The 23,520-nt window shown below is 39.6% G+C and overlaps 1 protein-coding gene and 1 long non-coding RNA gene across 5 annotated transcripts in view; one reads left to right on the forward strand and one right to left on the reverse strand.

The window, feature by feature from the left end:
- The window catches only part of AIG1 (androgen induced 1), a 272,208-nt gene extending 260,306 nt beyond the window's left edge, over positions 1 to 11,902 (forward strand). Inside the window, exons 5-6 of one of the 3 annotated variants that reach the window (XM_086318129.1) lie at positions 5,025 to 5,188; positions 11,224 to 11,902. In XM_086318129.1, the coding sequence (XP_086174255.1) occupies positions 5,025 to 5,188; positions 11,224 to 11,261 (202 nt within the window). In that variant the 3' untranslated portion in view covers positions 11,262 to 11,902. Of the gene's footprint in view, positions 1 to 5,024; positions 5,189 to 5,593; positions 5,692 to 5,796; positions 6,131 to 11,223 lie in introns of those variants that run through there. The other 2 variants (XM_086318130.1, XM_086318132.1) reach the window with 2 other exon arrangements.
- Positions 1 to 23,520, reverse strand: part of LOC147366245 (uncharacterized) — a 65,722-nt gene that overhangs the window by 27,018 nt on the left and 15,184 nt on the right. The window contains exons 3-4 of one of the 2 annotated variants that reach the window (XR_015133283.1): positions 13,966 to 14,125; positions 6,306 to 6,592 (exon numbers count right to left, since the gene is read on the reverse strand). This is a non-coding gene — a long non-coding RNA (uncharacterized LOC147366245). Of the gene's footprint in view, positions 1 to 6,305; positions 6,593 to 13,965; positions 14,126 to 23,520 lie in introns of those variants that run through there. The other variant, XR_015133282.1, reaches the window with a different exon arrangement.

Below are 23,520 nucleotides of genomic sequence, written 5' to 3' on the forward strand. Positions count from 1 at the left end.
TCTTGCCATCTCTTCTTAATATCTTCTGCTTCTCTTAGGTCCATACCATATCTGTCCTTTATCGAGCCCATCTTTGCATGAAATGTTCCCTTGGTATCTCAAATTTTCTTGAAGAGATCTCTAGTCTTTCCTATTTTGTTGTTTTCCTCTATTTCTTTGCATTGATCGCTGAAGAAGGCTTTCTTTTCTCTCCTTGCTATTCTTTGGGACTCTGCATTCAGATGCTTATATCTTTCCTTTTCTCCTTTGCTTTTTGCTTCTCTTCTTTTCACAGCTATTTGTAAGGCCTCCCCAGACAGCCATTTTGCTTTTTTGCATTTCTTTTCCATGGGGATGGTCTTGATCCCTGTCTCCTGTACAATGTCACAAACCTCATTCCATAGTTCATCAGGCAGTCTATCAGATCTAGTCCCTTAAATCTATTTCTCACTTCCACTGTATAATCAGAAGGGATTTGATTTAGGTCATACCTGAATGGTCTAATGGTTTTCCCTACTTTCTTCAATTTAAGTCTGAATTTGGCAATAAGGAGTTCATGATCTGAGCCACAGTCAGCTCCTGGTCTTGTTTTTGCTGACTGTATAGAGCTTCTCCATCTTTGGCTGCAAAGAATGTAATCAATCTGATTTCAGTGTTGACCATCTGGTGATGTCCATGTGTAGAGTCTTCTCTTGTGTTGTTGGAAGAGGGTGTTTGTTATGACCAGTGCATTTTCTTGGCAAAACTCTATTAGTCTTTGCCCTGCTTCATTCCGTATTCCAAGGCCAAATTTGCCTGTTACTCCAGGTGTTTCTTGACTTCCTACTTTTGCATTCCAGTCACCCTAGACTTCGTTAAAAACTGAAGTCTTTAAAAACACACACACACACTGGAAGGCCATTGATGTGTTTGAAGCAGGGATGCAGTGTGTTCCGATTTCTGGTTTGAAACACTCACTATGGCAATTGTGAGGATAAATCAGAAGGAGACAAAAGTAGATGTGGAGACAAATTAAAACTATTACACCACTCCAGACAGAGATGAGCACAACACGAATTCAGACGTTGCTCATAGAGATATAATAGAGAGATGTGTGAGATAAGCTTGTCAAAACAAGGTAATGGACTGACTATATGTGGTGAAAGAGATGGACACAGCAAAGATGACCCCCAGGCTTGAGTTACAAAGCTGAGTGAGTGATAGTGCCATTCACAGAAGGGAATACCAGAGGAGGACCAGGCTTGCTGGGAAAAAAAGCATGACTTTAGCTGTAGCTAAATCGACTTTCAGGTAATTTTAAGGTATGTAAAATGAGATGTTTTGAGGACTGTTTGATAAACTGTTCCAGAACAGAGGAGAAACCTGTTCCAGACTCCATAGATTTGTGGAGTATCTGTATAGGTAGTAGACATACAGCATTGAACATGAAAAAACTCATCAGCTAAGAAGACATAATATGAGAGGAAGGTTTAAAAACCAGTCCTTAAGGAAATTCAACATTGAATGGCTGGAGTAAAGGATGAACTTAGAAAGGAAACCAAGAAGAGCAGTCAGAAACATAGAGAGCAAAGAGGAAAAATTGAGGTCAAAGAGCCAGTATATTTTGGTGGAGTATCAAGAAAAGAAGCCAGACTGTTGATGAAAGAAGAGCACAAAGCACAGAGCTGGAGTCAGTGAATGTAAACTCAGTGGAGAAGATTGTCTTTGACAAGATGGAAAGATACAGAGCAGTATTTATGAAGCTGATGAAAACTTTTTGATTGTTTGAATGGAAAGCACTTGGGCATATTAATCAGCTATGAAAAAATTGGTTTGAAAGAAAGATGAATACATAAGAGAGAAAAAGTAACTGTAAGGTTCACAAAAAAGCAGAGAATGGTCCCTGGGCACCTGTGACACTCCTCCACTTACCCTAATTCTGACTACGCTTGTCATTTTTCCATGAGTATCTCTATTCCTCGATAGACTGTACTGCATGGGGACAAGAATCACCTTTGCTTCGTTTTGCTTCTGTATTCCTGGTGTTCGACACAGCTCAGATAGGAGGCATTCATCTTAACTGCACATTCAAGTGAATGAAATTGGAGGGACATTTAATAGTCAATCCCAGAAGCCTTGTGATACTACAGCATATGCATATATATGTATGCACAGGCACACACTCACTCACACACACAAACTATGGTCATCAGTTTGTTTAGACTAAAATTCAAATTGGTATCATTACCTTAAGCAGAAGCTGTTTGGGCACTAAGACAGGAAGGCTTAAAGTGAGATAGAAATGGAAAGTCAACCAAGAACTGAGAACTCTCCACCAACAGATGAGCAAGGTCATGAGTCGTTTTTGTGCAGGAAAAATGAGCCCTGATTATATCAAGGAAACAAACGGTGGAAGCACACAACCTGTTAAGACAAGTGTCTGCATCATTCACACCAATTCAGGTGAAGCCCCACATAACACGACTTTCAGATCTGAGATAGTATGATACCTGCTAAGGCAAAACAAGTGTCAAAAAAAGAAAACCTTCTCTTCCTTTGGAGACAGTTTTGAATATCTCATACAGGGAAGCAAGTCCACGCAGGAGAAAAGAAGTCAGATGTACATTCCTTTCCTGGCTTTGCCATTTTTAAACACAAGTTGTTTAATCCAGTCTCTGTTTCTTTGTTTGTAAAAAGGGGATGAGTCTACCTCATGGGATGGTTAAATAAAATTAAGTGGCTTACATATCAGAGCACCATGCTCAGAATAGCTCTCCACTTTCCTAACTGGAGAACTTTACATTTCCATCATCACTTCTGACATATCCTCATTTTACTCCAAAAACAGTTGATTTTTACATCAGTAGATGAGGATGACGGGCTTCCCTGGTGGCTCAGACAGTAAAGAATCTGCCTGCAATGCAGGAGACATGGTTTCGATCCCTGGTTCGGGAAGATCCCCTGCAGAAGGGAATGGTAACCCACTTCAGTATGCTTGCCTAGAGAATTCCATGGACAGAGGAGCTTGGCGGGCAGCAGTCCATAGGGGTACCATATATAATCACTCCCTATTCCACATCCTCCCTAGTCCCTGGTATCCTCTATCATACATTCTGTCTCTACAAATTTGCTTATTCTAGTATCTTGTGTAAATGAAATCATACAATATGTGCCCTTCTGTGTCTGGCTTGTTTCACTTAGCATTATGTTTTCAGGGTTCATCCATGTTGTAGCATGCATCAACATTTTATCCCCCTTTATAGCTGAGTAATATTCCATTGTGTGTGTATACAACATTTTATTCACCCATTAATCTGCTGATGGACACTTGGGATGTTTCCACCTTTTGACTCTTTTGAATAATGCTGCTGTGAACGTTGGTGTACAAATATCTGTTTGTGTCCTGCTTCAGTTCCTTTGGATATATACCTCAGAGTGGAATTTCTGAGCCTATGAAACTTTAATACCACAGATAGACTATATCTGTTGATGCTCAGTATATGAGTGTGTGTGTATATATATATATATACACACACATATATATATGTGTGTGTGTGTGTGTATCCCTACTTTATGCATTGAAAGAGTAATATTTATTTGCTACCTTCCTAGAACCAATTTTTACTTCCTTGAGGTGGGAGTAATATCACCCTCATTGAGACTGCAAGCTCTTAGACAAAGGCAGGTTTGTTGTCTCAGATGACGTTTATAGATGGGCAATATACACATAGATCAACTGCTCAAAGAGGAGTGAAGCCATTGATGATATGGAAAATGACCCCCAAACACATAAATGTTTAAAGTAATTTTTATTACCCATGCAATAAAGTAATTTGTATCCTAATTAGTCTTCAGAATTAAAACAACGGTTGAGAAAGTAATGAACCCAAGACTGTTTTGGAAAATAGCGCTCAGCAGTTGTGTCAGGACTAAACCAACGAAGCAGATATTCTTACTAAACTTTTAAAAACAATGGAAATTAATGACATATTCCCAGTGAGCCTAAAATATCTCCAGAACACAAATAGAATAATTACAAGCAAGGATTATGTAAAGCAGGGTGAAAAAAAAGATAAACAAAAGTGGTCTGTGGGAAGCCAGATGTCAATGAGGCTACTGGGTGGTTCTGTCAGCACTTGGGATACCTGTTGGTACCTAGCTAGACGGCAGCATGGCAAGGTTCCTGGAACATTCTCACCTAGGTGTTATGACAGTGTGGTTGCCTAATGCACTATTGTTTCATTACATAAAGAAGAGATTAGGACGACTATATAACTGCGTTTAGAAAAATATCAGTTTCAGATACTTGACCAGACCCTTCAAGTGTCAGGAGAGGCAAGGAGAGAATGGAAAAGTGCAAGATTGGAGGAAACTAAGGAGACACGACAGCTAAAAACATCATGGGATCCTGGACCGATAAAGGACATCGGTGGGGAAATTGGGGAGTGTCAACTGAAGTCTGCAGTTTAATTACTTCATTTTAGCAACTGTACTGTAGTTACCTGTTGTTTAGTCACTAAGTCATGTCTGACTCTTGTGCGACCCCATGGACTGTAGCTCCCCAGGCTCCTCTGTCCACGGGATTTCCCAGACAAGAATACTGGAGTGGGTTGCCACTTCCTTCTCCAGGGGATCTTACCGACCCAGAGTCTCCTGCATTGGCAGGTGGATTCTTTATTATAAGCCACCAGGGAAGCCTGTGGTTAGATAAGATGCTAAGATGCAGGGAAGCTAAGGGAAGGGCATACTGGAATGCTTGGTACCGTATTTACAACTCTTCCCGTGAGTCTAAAATTCTTGGGTTGGCCAAAACGTTCATTCAGTTTTTTCCATTACATCTTATAGAAAAATCGGAGTGAACTTCTCGGCCAACCCAATATTTTAGAATAAAAAGTAAAAAAAAACAAGCAACAACAACAAAGTTTCTGGGAGCTGCTGAGTGTCAGGTGCCACTGGCATTGCTGACCACGGTTTGGAGTCCGGGGTCTGTATTTGTCGTAGCGGCAGCTCTGAAATCTGACGCCAGAGTAACTTCTATCTCTGTCTCCTTTCCGATTCTGCTGCAGGGTGTGCTGGGTGCATCATGTAACCGGGATGTGGGTGTACCCTTTCCTGGAACACATTGGCCCAGGAGCCAGAATCCTCTTCTTCGGGTCTACAACCATCTTAATGAACTTCTTGTATCTGCTGGGAGAAGTTCTGAACAGCTATATCTGGGATACACAGAGAAGTAAGTATTGTTCAGGGGGGCATAAAACAAAAGAACTGCTGCAGAGACAGATGGAAAATTCCACTGTAACACAGGATCCCTTATGAAGAGTTGCATTTTTATAACTTCAATATTAATTTAAGAGTTGCTGGCAGTTACCTGAAAGGTTTATTACTCACTGTGTCATTTTCGCTAGTAAAACATCCAGATCTAAAAGAAAAGCAGCACGTCTATAAAACTTTATACGGAGAAATGTAGTGTTTGCTGAAAAAAAAATTAGGAAATTCATTCTGATTAACAAAATACTGCCTTAGCTAAAAGGACTTCTCCCCCACCCCAATGAAATAGATAAATTATTGAATGTAACCAGTCTCATTAGAAATCACCCAGATCTCCACTTTTGCGTCATCATCTGCGTGGGTGCAGTAGCTGCCGAGAGGTCTTGCCACCGTTCTGCTAAAACTCTGGGCAGCACAGGAATGCCTCCAGCAAGAATGATTCACCAGTGACTGTCATATTCAAGACTTGAAGGTGGCAAAGAAGAATGGGCAGTAAAGGGTAATACTTCATGGCTGCAAAAACCTTCTTAACCTATGATTTGATTTCTCTTTTGTTTCTGTTTATGGCAGAGCCTCCATCTTGGCAAGACACGTAACCTTAACCCCAGCTGTGCAAAACTGGTCCTAATATGTTATCTATGTCAGATAACATAAAAATGAGAAGGTGGAAAAAGTGACAGCACAGTATGTAGTGATTTGAGTCCTGCATGAAAATACCTCCAAAGGGAAGATGGTTTGAGGATCTTAGAGAGCTCTGGGCAGCTCCTCCGATACAGTCACAACATTGTAGGTGTCACCTGTAAATGATCCCTCTTCCACAAACATTGGGCATCCTGCTTTGTGCCAAATACTATGCCAGGAAGTTGATCTAATTAGACAAATAAAACCCAGTCATCGCATGTTACTGAATTGGACTTCTTTTGTGTGTGGATCTTCTAAGATTGCATGTGTCAAGGTGTTGGCCAGTGTCGAATGGCCCAGAGGAATTTGAGGGTTTCCTTTCTCAGCAGCTGGCTTGATTTTAGGCAGTGTTCTATTAGGAAAAGTGCCAAATATTTGTATTCAGTTCAGGCTACAGCTTGGTGGACCAGAAATTAATCTTTTAATAATTTTCTTCTCTGCTCAATGGAATTGTAATCTTTCTCTATTAGATAACTTATAAAAGTATGTAGTTAACTTACAAAAATATTTTGAGAACAAAATATAAACTTTTCTCAGCTTCTTGAGAGAAATGCCATATTTAAATTTAAGCTAACATGTCCAATCTGTGTTATTCAGAAAGTACTTGTGACTCCAGCTTCTCCTTTGTTAGCTCGATTCCCATCTTCATTTGCTCATTGTTCTACTACTTCTGAAAGAGGATGGTCTGAAAACCAGGAGAGAAAAAAGCAAGTCTAGATTAATAGAATATTGCACTTTAGCAGCTTTGAGTTAGACATGAAAAATAAATAGTGAAGCTAAGGTTTTGGGGGGGGGTTTTGTTTTTTAATGATCTGTCCAGTTTAATTTGTGCCGTTCTCTTAAGCGATACAAGTTAAGGTCAACTAACATTTTGTAACTCATTTCAGATGTAGAGATTAATTTTATCTACATGGAACCATCCAGTTAATTCCCCAAAGGCAGATGTTTTGTGTCAAGTGGGCATCTTTTTGTTTAAGCAAGCAATTGCAAACTGATGGCCTGCTCCAAATTTTACCTGCCAAAAAGTTTTGTTAGGCCTACACGGAATTTTTGTTTTTGAAGCAGTATTTAAATGTTGGGAGATTTCACATAAAGTCCAGATTTCTCAGCTAATCAAGTTTTTAAGATCTGGCAACTCCGAGCCCACTGTTCTCTGCTGGCAGCAATGGATTAGAATTGGGTATCAGTTGCCCCCTTTCCGATGGCTCTTAAGTTTTCCCTCCTTTCCGATGGCTCTTAAGTTTTCCCTAGTTCTCGCCTGGCCATTTTGCTCCTTCACAGTAGCTGCCTGGTTCTGTAGGTAGTTGAATTTGAAATTGCTGATTAAAAGCAGTCATGCGTGTGTGTCTGTGTATGTCTGTTAAAAGGAATTGAGTACAATCAAGTACAGTGTTACAATCCTGATTGTATTTACTCCACTCCAAACAAAATCCCCCAAGGAGCTAGAATGCCAAATTTGAACCCCCTTCCTTGGATCCGTCATTAGGGATTTTTAATGGCTCAGCTTCCTCCACTTGGTTATGTTGGCTTCAACTTCAAAATAAAAATTGCATTATTACAGAGTCTTAGAATTAAAATTAGATTAGAAATCATCTAAACCGATATTATTTTTAACTAAGAGGCAGCTGAGCCCAGAAATAAGTGACCCACCACAATAAACGGTAGCAGAGTCAATACCATTCAATCCAAGTACGGTGTCTAGAGAACCATCAGAATGTCACCACTGGAAACCCAGACACAGGAGAGCTCAGAAACTTCACTCAGAATCATGGATCTAACTTACAGAATAACAAAATAGATCAAAACTGATATGAACTATGAACAAAAATCCCTTAAAACAGGCTAAATTAACAATGAAACATTTTACTCTTTTCAAAAGAAAATATTAATAACTCAAAGTGGCTTTGTGGATGTTATATTGGTTTGCTAGGGCAGCTGCAACGAAGGACCACTGACTGGTCAGCTTAAACAGTAGAAATGTAATATCCCACGGTTCTGGAGGCCGGAAGTCCAGAATCAAGGTATTGGCAGGGTTGGTTGCTTCTGAGGCCTGTGAGGGAGGGATCTGTCCCAGGCCCCTCTCCTTGACTTGCAGATGGCTGTCTTCATGTTCACATGGCATTTTCCCCTATTCGGGCTGTCTCCAAATTTCCCCTTTTTATAGAGACATTGGCCGTATTTGATTAGGGCCATCCTGACAACTTCATTTTATGTTAGAAAAAACTCTATCCACAAATAGAATCACATTCTGAGGTACAAGAGTTTAAGTTTGGGAAGACATAATTCAGCCCATAACATTCTACTTTCTGCCCCGCAAAATTCATGTCCTTCATTCATGCAAAATACATTCCTAATAGCCTCCAAAGTATTTCCAGCATCAACTCTTAAAAGTCTAAAATCTTAAATATCATCTACATCAGGTATGGGTAAGACCTGGGTTATGGTTCATCCTGAAGCAAAATTGCTATCCAGCTGTGAACCTGTGAAACCAGACAGAAATGTATCTACTTTCAAAACACAGTGGTGGAACAGGCATAGAACATGTATCCCCTTTCCAAAAAGGAGATCCTAAGGAAAAAGGGGGTCGCAGTTCTCAACCAAGTTTGAAAGTAGCAGGACAAATTCCATTCGAGTTTAAGGCCTGAGAATAATCTTTGGCTGAAGGCTGTATCCTCAAGACTCATCAGAAGGAGGAGTGTGGCCCTACCCTCTCAGGCAGCCCTCTTGGGCCAAGGAGGAGTGAACCCCTGAATCACCTTCGGATGAACCATCCTTCATTTCATCTTGTCTCTGTCCCTTTCAATCCAGGCTCACGGTGTTTCCGCTGACACAAAGTTCTCCCATGTAATTTCATGAGGGTCCAAATCATCAGACAGGAGGGTCCCCCACAGGTCTTTCCTGGCTTCTGCTGAAGTGGTAAATTGGATCCATGACTCATATGCCTCATCTCTTTAGCAGATGGTTGTCCAGACACAAGCTTGGCCTTCTCTCACATTCTGAGGTCCTGGGCCTTAGGACTTCTGCATAGGAACTTGAGGGGGAACACAGTACACCCTGAAATAGCTGAAATATTCTGTGCTTAAGCTAAAACTTTCTTTTAATTTCAGTGCATCTGACTGGAGTGACCAGTCTTATTAAAGTCAAATTTTTCGACCAGAAATGAAAATGTCCGAAAGTGAAAGTTTGGGGTGAAGGAGGAGAAAGCAGGCCAAGAGGAGAAAGGAGAGGAGGTCAGAGCAAGGCCCATGGGACAGAAACCTCCACCTTGTCCACCTCGCTCCCCACCAGTTTTCCATCCTGCTCATGTCCCCCACAGGCCCACACAGACCTCCAGGGTTGGTCCCGCTGCCCTCAGGGCCCCTCTCCCAGCCTTGGGGGAACCCCATGTGACTGACTCTCTCAAGGTCAATCAGCTCTTCCGCTCCGCTTCTGACAGAACATCCTGCCTCAGCTTTGTGACAGGTTTCTTTCTGCTGGTTGTGTGGAAATTATACCTCTGCTTCTTCCAAATATTATTTACAGCTGTCTAATTTTTTCCCTCCACCTCAAAGCTGCCAAACTAAAGTAGGTGGGGAGCCATTTTCCCCATCTGGGTCAATGAACAGCCCCTGTTCTCCACCCCCGCTTTTGAAGATTCCACTGTTGCTGCCAACTCAACCCATCTGCAGGAGAACACTTAGGAGGAAAGAGACTTTGAAAAGAAAAGCAAGCAGTTATTAGCTTCTCCACAGGAGAGGGAGCATGGGACAGAGTCGGGACCCAAATCATGTGCGCTCTTTGAACAGAATCTGTGTTGTGTTTTCCTGCCTTTGCCTTGGTTACCCAACAACAACCAAGCCATCTCCTGCCTTCTCCCCCTCAGCCCTACTCCTCCTCCCTTCACACGTCCTTACTCTTCAGCTTGAAGTTTTCCTTAATATGATTTCTGAGAAGTACTTTGGAAAAAGTGTTACAGATCTCTGCCAGTTCCTTAGTCATGAAAACCAAACCTTAAAGACCGTCTCGGGACACCTGTTCTGAGCATGTTACCCGCATTCCGCCGCTACCACCCTGACCACGCGAGCAGGTGGTGCTGGCAGCTGGGGGCCGGAAGAAGGGGCGGGGGTGTCTCTCCTATCGCAAGCCCCACTGTGATCACCCTCCAGGTTTTCTTCTACTGCTTTTCCAATAGTTCGCCCTTCTCTACAGTCATTGTTTACTAATTTATCTCATAAAGATTACTTGAACTCCTACCATGAGACAGACACCATGTTAGGTGCTCAGGATATAATCAGGAACAAAATAGTGGGCTCTGCCCTCAGAGAACTTGCAACTTTTAAAAGAATACCAGGAACTTGCCTGGTGGTTCAGCAGGTAAGACTCCCTACTCCCAATGCAGGGGGCCCAGGTTCTATCCCTGGTCAGGGAACTGGATTCCACAGGCCATAACTAAAAGATCCTACGTGCCACCACTAAAACCCAGTGCAGCCAAATAAATTAATTTTTTTTTTAAAGAATACCAACAAAACCTGCAATAGATGGGATCCTTTTGTTCCAGCAAAAAGGCTCTGAGAATTTGATGTTAGGAGAAAAGTGTTTAAGTAGAAGCAAAAGAGAAAAAGTGGGGAGCATATGCCAGATTTAACTTTAATTTATGAGAATGACCTAAACATGTTCATCTCCAGGAAAATGAAATATCACTAACTATTCATTACAGACAACTGGCGAGGTCTCACCAGTCTGGTACATATGACTCTCTCAGGAAGAAAAACATAGTTCTACCAGGCTTGGGTTGAATAAAGGGAGAACTCGAGTTTAAGTACACGTGGGTCTGGAAATAAATAGTTCTTGTGGCTAATAAGCTCTCTATGAGAGCTTATAAAAATAAAACAAAACAAACCAAAAAAATTATTTGACTTTTGAAAATCCAGAGTCTTTGCCTTGGGGAGAGTCATGAGTAAAATAAAAATAAATAAGGTCTCTTTGAAACTCATCAGCACCACACCTCCTGTTACTAGAAGCTGGTTACAAGGCAGTCCGATTGGGATTTCTGTGCAAACTCAACAAGACAAGAACTAACTTGTGTTCCTCACTCCCAGAGGCCATAAGAGCTGGGTGTGTTACAGAGGTGTTATGTCCCGATTTAGGGGGAAGGAAGGAGAGGGAGGTCACTGAGGAAATTTCTGGAGAAAGTTGTGAACAACTTTCCTTCTTAGCTAGGAGAAAAGAGATGGACATAAAGGGTGGGTGGGGAGAAGTGTGGTGAGATGAGAGTTCTTTTAAACCTGCTCCTGCTGAATCTGATGTCCACATAAAGTGCTTTGCCTGTATTTCTAGGTATGGAAGAAGAGAAAGAGAAACCTAAATTGGAATGAGATCTAAGTCTAAACAGAAGAGCAGAATGGAGCTATGATTGAAGACTCATTATCCCCTGGGCATCACAGATGGAGGAGAGGAAGCTTCAAAGAAAATGGTGGAACCAGCCTCTGCCTCCCTGCCCCAGAGGGAGGGAACACCTTTTATGGAGAAATATGTGTAAGAATAGAATATGGATATTTCCAAAATGACTTCCCCTCAATTGTGTTTTAAAGAATTCTTCCCAAAATCATTATTGATAATAGCATCTTTTTTTTTTTTTTTTGACTCTTCTAGTTTTTACAACTGAAATTGGTCATTGGATTTTAATTTTTGCAATTGTAACTCCATTTAATCAAGGAAGAAAAGAATCCTATTGTGTTTCTTGTTGAAAAATATGTGAAAATCAAAGGGGCTGATGTGAAGCAAAAATTTTGTGTATTTATTTTTTTCCTATACTGAGTAACATAAGCGTAAGCCTGGAGGAAATGGGACGGATGTTCCCTATTGCAATAATGTGACGATTGTCTTAAACAGGCAATATTAGTAATAATTGCATTGATTTAGTCAAAACCCTGAGTGTATTTGGATCTCATGATTTAATCTTGTGAACATTTCCTAGACGCAAGCTATAACTTTAATAAACAACAAGTAACCCCTAGCCCGATGTCTACATGGTGCATCTCAAAACCCTAGCACACTGGTGTTTCTTTTCTTATTTGTTTCTATTATTAATACTTCACGAAAAATGGGTTTATTGAGCCTCTGCTATGCTTAGTCATCAGTCGTGTCCGACCCTTTGTGACCCTTTGGACTCTAACCCACCATGCTCCTCTGTCCATGGGATTTTCCAGGCAAGAATACTGGAGTGGCTTGCCATTTCCTTCTTCAGGGCATCTTCCCAACCCAGGAACAAACCTGCGTCTCCTGTGTCTCCTGCATTGCAGGAGACTTGGATTCTTTATCCACTGAGCCATCGGGAAAGCTCAAGTTCCTATAATTTTTGTTCGTTTGTTTTAAAAATGTGGATCTTTCTGATAAACCCAAAAAAGAAAAAAGCTAACTCATGAAAAAGAAAGCTAACTTAAGAAATCTTTGACCATAATAATTTTTAAATAATACTCACACCAAATAGAGTATTATAGCAGAAAACACATTAAATCTTAGAGGAATATAAGCAAGGAATGAATAAAAATAAAAGCAAAAATTAAGTAAGGCAGCAAGAAACAAAGTGGAATTGATAAATATATTGATTAATAAATGCAGTATCTCATCTATACAAATAGGATTAAAATATGCAAACTACTGATACGTTAACTGAAAAGAAAGAAACACAAAATACTTGGCAAAACAAGCACGGATGTGAACAAATTTTTAATTATAAAAATATGTTTTAAAGTTCTATGGCAACAAATTCTTAGAACCCATGTAATGTGCAATTTTCAAGGAAAATGGATTCAATAAGAATTAGAAAGCTGTAATGGATTGAAATTCATGAAGGATATCTTTTTAATGTTCAGTTAACTATCTCCAATAAAGGAATTGGGTCCAGAGTATTTTATGAGCAAGTTCTTGAAAACTTTCAAGTAACAATTCTTATGTTTATTAAATTGTTCCAAGGTTACAAAATGATGAAACACTTCCCAAATTATTTTTCAAAATTAATAAAACCCTCAAAGCCAACATAGCAAAAGGGAAATTTTTTTTCCTTGCTTTAACAAAAATATCAGCAACATAAACCCAACACTTATAGGAATCATTTTTCAAGACTGAGGTTTATTCTAAAAATTCAAGGATGGGTTAATACTATGATTTTTGTTGAAAAAACATTGTCTCAATAGTACACAAAGAAAAAACTCCTATGATTCTCTCCATAGTTGCTCTGAGGCAGTTGAGAAATTTTAGCATTTCTGATAATACCATTAGTAATATAAAAATATTTCATATTATGAGAAGCAATGGTCATCTCAAATTCCCTTTTAAGGTCAGAAACCAGATAAAGATGTCTGTGACAGTGTTACTGTTATTTTTCTGAGATGTTTGTGTGAGCTACATCCAGCATCAAAAAAGTTATATTTTGACCTAAAGTGAAAAAGTTTTATGTTTTTAAAAAACAGTTTATATAACTATAGAATTTATATTATTAACAGAAAGGAAAATTAAATATTGTTTAAAAAGAGGCAGGAAAGGAGGAAAACCACTGGAGGAAATTATTTCTCCAGTTGACTCTTAGAATGAAGAAACCTCAAAGAATGGAATATTTCTCAGGGCTTTCTGGGGCAATTCCTCTGGGACCCTGTTACTACACCTCTTCTCTAACAAATAACACTTTCCTATTATTGCCACCAAAGCAACACCTAAAGAAACTGACACCTGTGGGGCTTAAACCTAAAGCTGATACAACTCATTTCTCTGCAGCATGCTGAATGCACACACCACTTTTAGGTTTGAAATATGATTCGGTGATCAGATTTGCGGTTGTTTGGTTTTCCCATGGTGGATCAGTTCCCCAGGCCCTGAACTCTGGCCACACTTCTGGCAGGATGTCCAGGGCTCTCTGTACCAGTACAAAGGATTTGCTAAAACACTCCCACCCAGCCCAGGAGCTGCCAGAGCACCCACTGACCCTCCACAGAAACCCCAGGCTTGCCCTGGAGCAGAGTCCATCAGGATGACTCGACTAGTTGCTCTACTAATCACCAAGTGAAAGAAAAAAATTATTACCTGTGATTTCGCTCCTTGGCTTGGATCCATGGGCTTAACCCCACCAGTGCTCAAAAGGATGTTCATGCTTCACCCTCTTCCCTGTGCGCCTTATAAAGACGAATCTGCCATCCTCGTTCTTGAGGGAGTAGGGAGGAATGATGTGCTTTTAGCTCCACTTCTGAAACAAGAAATAATAATTAATGCAAATCAATAGGTAAACATTTAACAAGAAATTGTACCAAAGATGCACCACAATGAAAAGCTTCTCAAATTATTTTTCAGACTTAATATACCCCTCAAAATAAACCAAAAGAGCACAAAATTTTGCTTATCATAGGTAAAATACTAACAACCTAAATCTAATAATTACTATAGTAAAGTAGTAATTTTTCATGACAAAATGATATATATTTTTCTCCTGAGGGGCTTTTTAAAAACAAATAAAAATGGAAAGATAGACTAAATTCTGGAAAAGAAGACTTCATTCTTAAAAAAGATTATTTTTTGTCTGAATAATTAATAAGTTCAATGTAACTCCTTTCTAAATTTGACAAAAGTTTTTTTTTTTTTCATTTAGCAGAAGAATAAGTAAAAACTGAAAAACCTTGAAGAGGACACTTAAAGCATACATGTGCTATTAGAATATATAAAAATGCAATAATTAAAATAGCATGGTATGGCTCAAGAATAGAGAGAAAAATAAAACAGAAAGCAAACCCCAAAACAAATCCTAGTGTGTGTGTGTATGTGTATGTATATATATATATATATATACATACACACATTTAGTAAATAATAAAGATAGCATTTCAAAGCAGGAAAGGCATAATAAATAGTTGAAAGGCACTGCAACAAATGAATAACTATTTGGTAAAAAAAAAAAAAAGAGAAAGCTAGATTTCTCTCTTAAAAAACACACAGAAAACGTAAACACATACAATTGCAGATAAAGTAATGAAATGTAAAAAGTATACAAATATAAGAAAATATAAGAATATTTCATCCTATAATAGAGATGGGGAAATTATGTATATGTTATATATAGTATGTATATTATATGTATAATAATGTATTTGTGTATTTAGGAAATTGATTATTCCATATATATGAGGAAATTGAATATAACATATACATTAAGAAATTGAATCTTCAGATCTCATAGCTGATATACTGTGGGGTAATTGAGAGAATACCAAGATGAGAGCAGGATAATAAGAGCACCATTCCCTTAAATAAGAAGCATGGAGGTGAATTAGGCTGGAATGGGTTTGGTGATGAACTTGACTTTGGATTTTTCTGTATGTAAGTCAGGTGCTAATTTAGTGAAATTGTAGGGACAGCATCTAGATTCCAGAGATTTGAAGAATCATTGACATTAGTGGATGGTAAAGAAGTAGAGCTAGCAATTACAAAATGCCCCCCACCCCCGTTTTTTGTTGTTGTTTGTTTTGTTTTTTGCTACACCCTGAAGCATGGGGGACCTTATGACTAGGGATTGAACCTGTGCCTTCTGCAGTGAAAGTTTGGAGCCCTAACCACTGGACCACTAGGAATTCCCCAGAATGCCATTTTGAAAGGAGAACTTAGACCTATAGAACAGTCTGCAAGGGGGATACAAATCAATTGCGGATATTCCTGGTGTGTGAATATTAAGGATTGCCTTAGGAGAAAATAAGAGACAAAGGGCCTTGGAAGTGAGTTTGTAGGACAAGGGCAACATTTACGGACTTCTTTTTAGTGGCTTTAATGGCTTCAATTTTTTTCCTCAAAGAGTTGTCTGAAGAGAGGGAGAGAACAGAGAATGGGGTTGGAGTCTATAACATACCCTAAAAGAGTGGCCTAGACTAGGAGAAGGCAATGGCACCCCACTCCAGTCCTCTTGCCTGGAAAATCCCATGGACGGAGGAGCCTGGTGGGCTGCAGTCCATGGGGTCGCTAGAGTCGGACACGACTGAGCGACTTCACTTTCACTTTTCACTTTCATGCATTGGAGAAGGAAATGGCAACCCACTCCAGTGTTCTTGCCTGGAGAATTCCAAGGACGGGGGAGCCTGGTGGGCTGCCGTCTATGGGGTCGCACAGAGTCGGACACGACTGAAGCGACTTAGCAGCAGCAGCAGCAGACTATGAAAACATAGAAAGCTTTTGAGCCCCTGCTGAGGGCCCCCAAACATCATGACTTTACCTTAATGATAACAAGGACTGTTTGGGAATTTCCTCCAAGGGACCTCAACAGGCCAGGCATCATAAAGAAGTCGAAAGTTTGGTTTAGAAGAGGAGGTATCACAAAAAACAAGCAGGGAAGAGCCAAGAGCATTGGCAAGGATGGTTGGAAGGAGGACCCATGGAGTCTAGAAGGAACTGAGGAGGAGAGAAAGAGCGAGGACCCACTTTGGGACACAGCAAAGTGGCCCAGAAATTGGCAGTCTTGATAAGGTTGGAAGGCAGGGAAATGAGGGCAACAGACAGATAGGAAGTCATGATCATAAACTAAATTTGAATTTAACATTTTACAGGAGCATGAGATCATATGATTTTTTGCTTGTTTAGTTAATATGACATGGTAGTAACATTCTCCAAAGATATCCACATCCTCTAATCACCAGAGTCTTTCAATATCTTACCTTTCACGGCAAAAGGAGCTTTGACATAAAATTAAGCTAAGGATTTTGAGATGTGGGAGATACCCTGGATTATCCAGTGTGTGTGCGCGTGCTAAGTTGCTTCAGTCGTATCCAAACCTGTGCGACCCTATAGACTGTAGCCCTCCAGGCTCCTCTGTCCATGGAATTCTCCAGGCAAGAATGCTGGAGTGGATTGCTATGCCCTCCTCCATGGGATTTTCCCAACCCAGGAATCAAATCCAGGTCTTCTGCATTCCTGCATTGGCAGGCGGGTTCTTTACCACTACCTGGGAAGCCCATTATCCAGTGAATCTAGTGTAATTACAAAAGTCCTTGTAAGAGGGAGCAGGAGGTTCACAGTGACTGCAAGACGTCTGACCACGGATGGTGTCAGAAGTTGGAGTAATGCAAGGAGGGGGCCACAAGCCAGAGATTACAGGTAGCCTCTAGAGTCAGATACGATTGAGCGACTTCACTTTCACTTTTCACTTTCATGCATTGGAGAAGGAAATGGCAACCCACTCCAGTGTTCTTGCCTGGAGAATCCCAGGGACAGGGGAGCCTGGTGGGCTGCCGTCTATGGGGTCGCACAGAGTCGGACACGACTGAAGTGACTTAGCAGCAGCAGCAGCAGCAGAGGTTTGAAAAGGCAAGGAAACAAATTCTTCCCCAGACCCTCCCTACACCTTTATTAGCATCTTTACTTTTAGACTTCTGACCTCCAGAACTGTTAGGTAGTAAATTTAACCCACTAAGTTGTGATAATTTTTTATAACAGCAATAAGAATCATATGTTATCATTAAGCACTTTCATATGTTTTTGTGGGCTAGGCTTGCAATGCTAAACACACACACAGAGCCATAGCCACATGGTAATAGCTAGAACTCATATTTGTGACTTTCTAATCATTGAATGACCAACACTGTTGTCCTTCACTAAGCCAAGCCAATTTCCCAGTGCTGACAAGCCCATCAGAGTCATGCAGACTCTGATTTATTGAAATGGAAGTGCTGAGGAACATTGAAGACATCCCCATGGAAACATCCAAAGACATTTGGACACTTTGCCTCCTCATCAACTAAACAATGAAAATTTTTGAGACAGATGACCCTAATTTCCAGTACAATTCAAAGGATTTTAGAGTAATAACACATGTCTATGTTTGCAACAGGGAGTTTTGCCAGGAAGGAGGTAGCCATCTTATGTCCAAGCTTCACTGAAAATGTACATTTTGAGGCACTTCCCTGATGGTCCAGTGGTTAAGACTCTGTACTTCCAATGCAGGGGGTGCAGGTTCTATCCCTTGTTGGGGCATTAAGATCCCACATGCTGCATTGCATGACCAATAGAAAAAAAGAAAGAAAAGAAAATACACCTTTTTAAAAGCTTCAGTCAAATCAATCCATGCAGTAATATTCTTTCAAGGGAATTTTGCATACATGTGCAATAAAACCCAACGTAAAAGCTTTTAAAATGCTATCTCTGTTTTTATATACATGCACAAGCATATTAATAAGTTTGATAGAATCATCTCAACATAGACATTTGCAAGAAGGAAATTCATTCATTTTCAAGCAGCACTAAATGTCCTGGGCCCTCAACCCTCTATCCTGCCTGAGCCAGACACCTTATTTCTTAGTCCTATTGAGGTTTAATATTTAATCCCATGCTTTTTGAAATCCAAACAGTCAAAACTTCTCCTCACCCTGCCTTTCCCTGTGGCTGGGGGAGAGTGAAAGGAGCTCTGCTTACATAGCAAATGACATCAGAGCTGGCAAGTCTCTGCTCTGCCTCTTACTCTAACACCAAGGGGCTTAAGTGTTGGCTCCTGCTTTCAGTGGGGATGAAACTGTTCGCCCTTTAGGGAGCTCTGCCTGGGCCCACCCTCGCACAGTTCTCTGTCTCTGCTCCCCTATTCCCCAGGTGACAAGCAGCCCACCCAGAAGTTCTGCTTCTGTCCCGCCCAGCTGCCTCCCATGGCAGCATCCTTCAACACTGGCCAAGCCAAGGAGGGCAGCCCAGGTTGCCCTGCTCCAGCAGCACCAAATGCTCTGACACACCACCCTACCTCCAACCCCGCAGCTCATGCTGAGGGTGGAGGGAACTTGGGAAACACAGATTGCATCAGAAGAGGGAGGAACAAATAGAAGTTTCCCTGCTTCCTGTCTCCCAGATTCTCCAGTAAGGGAAAGAAGAAAAAGACATTTTAATACTCAGGAACCTTCCTTCAGATGACTGATACCCCTGACTACCCAGTGTCCTTTACTGTATAAAGATCAAAGAAGTGGAGTCTAAGAAACTTGATTCTGTTGGAGGCTTTCTGTCAGCAAAGCTTGAAATGTGGGACTGGCATCAAGAAGGCAGTTCTCAAAAGGTGAGACACTTGGCAGGTTTTATCCTGAACCATGGATTCTGGTTGGCATTTCCAGGGAAGCACAAATGTCCTTCATCACCACTTTACCACTCTCTTTATATATATATAAATTTGGAATTTTTATATTACAAAATGGTTTTCCACAGACAGATCCCCTATAACATTGTGGCTGTAAGTGAGTTTTCCATTTAAACTCACTGAGCTTGAGACTCTAATCTTGGCAACAGTTAAGTTATAATTTAGGAGGTTCCTATATTGATTTTGAGAATCTAGTTGAAAGTCCGGGATAAAAGTTTCTGAGAATTGAGCATGGTAGGGATAAGGGGAGAATGTCCAAAAACAGAGTTTGCACTTGTGAGAGAAACTGGCAAACTGCAGCATATATTCTGCACTTTTGTAGGAAATTAAGGCAAAGTTGAAAGAAAGTATCTGTGGGGAATTTCCACTTCCTGCCATGAAGAAGTGATAGCATCTGGAATTATCTCCCCCACAACTGTAAACTAGAAAAGATTGTTAAAATATAATAAAAGTACTGATTTTTGAACGTTGGTCAACAGAGCTGCTGAAGGCTATGATCGCTAAAGAAAGGGAAATTAACTATATGTGCCCTATGATGGCCTTGGCTTTCTGCCTGGAGGCAATTCCCAGATTATAGCACTGGGAGTGGGAATCTCAACCAATGTGCAGCAGTCTCACTAAGCTAAGGAGCCCAGGGTTCAAGGAGACTGAGGTGGCTCGAATTTGTGGAAAGAGTACTGGACATAAGAGAGCTCTGAAAAGAAGGGGCTCGAGGAATCTGCATAGAGTTTCCTGGTCTTTGACTGAGTATCAGTCTTCACATGAACACAATGAAGCTCTACAGTTTGAGAAAAAGAACAATTAATGAGGATCTGTAAGCTGATTAGGGGCTTCCCAGGTGGTGCTAGTGGTAAAGAACCCACTTGCCAATGCGGGAGATGCAAGAGACGTGAGTTCAATCCCTGGGTCAGGAAGATTGCCTGAAGGAGGCCATGGTAACCCACTTCAGTATTCTTGCCCAGAGCATCCCATAGACAGAGGATCCTGGCAGGTACAGTCCATAAAGTCACAAAGAGTTGGACTTGACTGAAGCAACTGAGCTTACACACACGTAAGCGAATAAATCCAAGAGCTTGTGTAAGGCCAGGACTAATTCATATTCCCACTAGCCAGAGTAAATAGACCTCATTTGAACAGAAGGGGCTTGAAGGGTCAGGTTGAGTCACAGACCTTGAATACATTTTATTCAAGTCCAACTCTTTAAAAGCATTAAAAGTAACTTCAAAATTATTTAACTCAGAAACTTAACTGCCTGAGAGAAAAAGCACAATGATCTTTAACCAAGAGCAAAACAAACAAAAATCCAGCACTCGAGACAAAATTTATCATAATTATAAATATACTCTATATGTCAAGAAGTCACCCAGAAATTTGACATAACTGGGAGACAAAGGGAAGGTGCAAAAAAAAAAAATACAAGCAAAACTTTTACATATGAAAAATATACTGAATGGGATTAACAGAAGATTAGAGAATGTATGAGGAAAAGGATCTGTGAATGTGAAGGCATTGCAATCGAAATTATACATCGTGAAGCACAAAGAATAGGAAGATGGGGGTGGAGGGTAGTGAACACAGTCTCAGTAACTTGTGGAACAATATATAATTGAAGTCTTATCTTTAAAAAAGAAGAAAAGAAGAGATGGGGAGGAAGCAGAAAATAATACTTGAATAAATAATAACAAAAATTTTTCCAGTTTTGTTGAAAACTATAATGTCACAAATCTGAGCTCAATAAATCCCTTGCTGAATAAAAAAAAAAAAAGAAAATCACATCAAGAGAAATAATAATCATGTTAATGAAAACACATCATAAACAGAAGATCTTCAAACCATCCATAGAAAAAAGTCAGATTACATAGAAAGATTACATCTAAGAATCACAGATTTCTTCTCACAAACTATGTAAGTCCAAAGAAATGGAAGGACATCATTAAAGTGCTGAGAGAAGATAATTGTCAGCCTAGAGTTACATATCCAGACAGATATATTTCCAAAATTAAGGCAAAATTAAATACATTTTTGAGACAAAAGTTGAAAAAATCTGTCATCAACACGACACTGGCAGTACAGGCAGGAGGCGAGTGATACCAGATGAGAATTTGAGTGTCCACACTGGATGAAAAACATGAAATGCCACAAATTTGTGGTTAAATGTGGTTAAATATCATTTTTCTCATATTATTATCTCTTTAAAAGATAGTGTTTAATCAATATGTTGTGGGTTTAAAGCACACATATATAGCAGTAAAACATATGAAAACTTATAGCACAAGGGATGGGACAAGGAAACTTTGTAAGATTCTTCAGTTATTCAGAAATCAGTATAGTGTTTTTGAAGACAAACTCTTATAAATTAAAGATGTAATTTGAAGGCAGCTACTAAAAAAAGGAAATATGGCTAATAAACCCAATTGTGGGGATAAATGTTAGTCATTCAGTTGTGTCCGACTCTTTGCCACCCCATGAACTAAAGCCAACCAGGCTCCTCTGTCCACGAAATTCTCCAGGCAAGAATACTAGAGTGGGTTGCCATTCCCTTCTCCAGGGTATCTTCCCCCAGTAAATTGAACCCAGGTCTCCTGCATTGCAGGCAGATTCTTTACCATCTGAGCCACCAGGGAAGCCCCTGGGGATAAAATGGAATACTGAAAAGCCCAGTTATCAAACTGTTCTGTATCTTGATTGTAGGGATGAATCGTTATATGTATGCAAGTATTAAAACTCATCAAATTCACATTTTCAGAGAATGTAGTTTGTCATACATAAATCATTTCTCAATAGTTAATAAAAATAACCTAATGAAAAGCAAGAAAATGGGAGAAGCATAAAACAGATGAGACAAATAGAAAATCATAAGATTATAGGTTTAAACCCAACCTTTTAATAATTTCATGAATCTAAATATTTCTATAAGAGATAGGAATCTTCTTGCTGAGAAACATGGTAAGACCAAACTATATTCTGCCTACAAGAAATTAATTTTTAAAATAAAGTTACAGGCTAAAAATAAAAGGATTAAAAGATATACCATGCACCACTAGTCATAAGAAAGCTGAAGTAGATTAATAACTGACAAGATAAACTTCATAACAAAGAACACTAACAAGAAAAAAGCAGAACATGTAATGATAAAAGAGCTAATTCATCAAAAAGACATAACAATCCTAAATGTGTGTGCAACTAACAGTTGTTTTAAAATGTAAGGTAAAGCCTCATAGTTTTGAAAAAGAAATTAGCAAATTCATAATTATAGTTGGATGTGTCAATACTCTCATAATTGATAGAATAATTAAATAAGGTATCAGTAAGGATGTAGAAGCTTCCCAGGTGTGCTACAGCTAAAATAGTGCTTCGAAGAAAATGCATATCTACAAATAATTATTTTAGGAAAAAAAGTTCTAAAATCAATGTTCTAATATTCTGCCTTGAGGTAAAAGAAGAAATCAAAACAAACCTAAAGTTTAAGACAGAAGGAACTATTAAGAACAAAAAGGAACAAAACAGAAAATGAACAAGCATAGAGAAATTCAAAGGAACTAAAAAATGATTCTTAAATAATTCTTAAATATCAGCAAAATTGATAACCTTCTGGCTAAACTGATCAATAAAATAAAGAAGACAAATATTTACCAGTATTAGGAGTGAAAAGCAGGAAATTTTGCCCTACACTAGAAACATACAGACATTAAAAAGGTAATTAGAGAATATTATGAGCAAATTTATGCCAATAATTTAAATTGAGGTAAAATAGACAAATTTCTTGATAAGCAAAAATTACCAAATGGACTCCAGAAGAAATGGAAAACCTGAATACCCTACAAAAATTGAATAAATTTAATTCCTGATTCAATTCTCACCAAGATAATTCTAGGCCCAGGAGGCTTTACTTCTTTACTAGAAAATTCTACGAAACATTTAAGAAATAATACCCAATCCCCACTTTCAAGAAGTATCTCACAGAATGGGGGTTGCCGGAAGTGGGGAGTGGAGGATGGAGGAAATGAGTGCAAGTGGTCCCAACTTCCAATTATCAGATAAATCAGACTGGACAATTTAATGTTCCACATTGTAACTGTAGTTAACAATGCTCTATTGTGTGCTTGAAAGACAGTAAATCTTAGAAATTCTTATCACAAGAAAATAAATTGTAACTCTGTGAGGTGATGGATACTAACTTATTGTGCTAATTATTCTGCAGTATATACATACATCATTATGCTATACACCTTGAACTAATATGATGTTATATATCAATTATATATCAATAAAACTGGGAAAAAACATTTCAAGAAGAATAGCAATCCTGTATAAACACTTATAGACCACAGAGGAAGGAGGAACACTTCCTAGCTCGTTCTGGTAGGCCAGCATCACCCTGACATCCAACACTGCCCCTAGATACCAGCAAGCAGGTCTTAGCTCTGGACTCTGAAGCCTCAGGAAGCCCCATACTTTGGGAGGGGAGGGCACTCCTTAAGATTTTCTGAGTCCCC

The sequence above is a fragment of the Bos grunniens genome, chromosome 9 (assembly GCF_055505025.1).
Source record: "Bos grunniens cultivar Pamir isolate PY7600 chromosome 9, Bosgru_T2T1.0, whole genome shotgun sequence".
Classification (NCBI taxonomy): domain Eukaryota; kingdom Metazoa; phylum Chordata; class Mammalia; order Artiodactyla; family Bovidae; genus Bos; species Bos grunniens.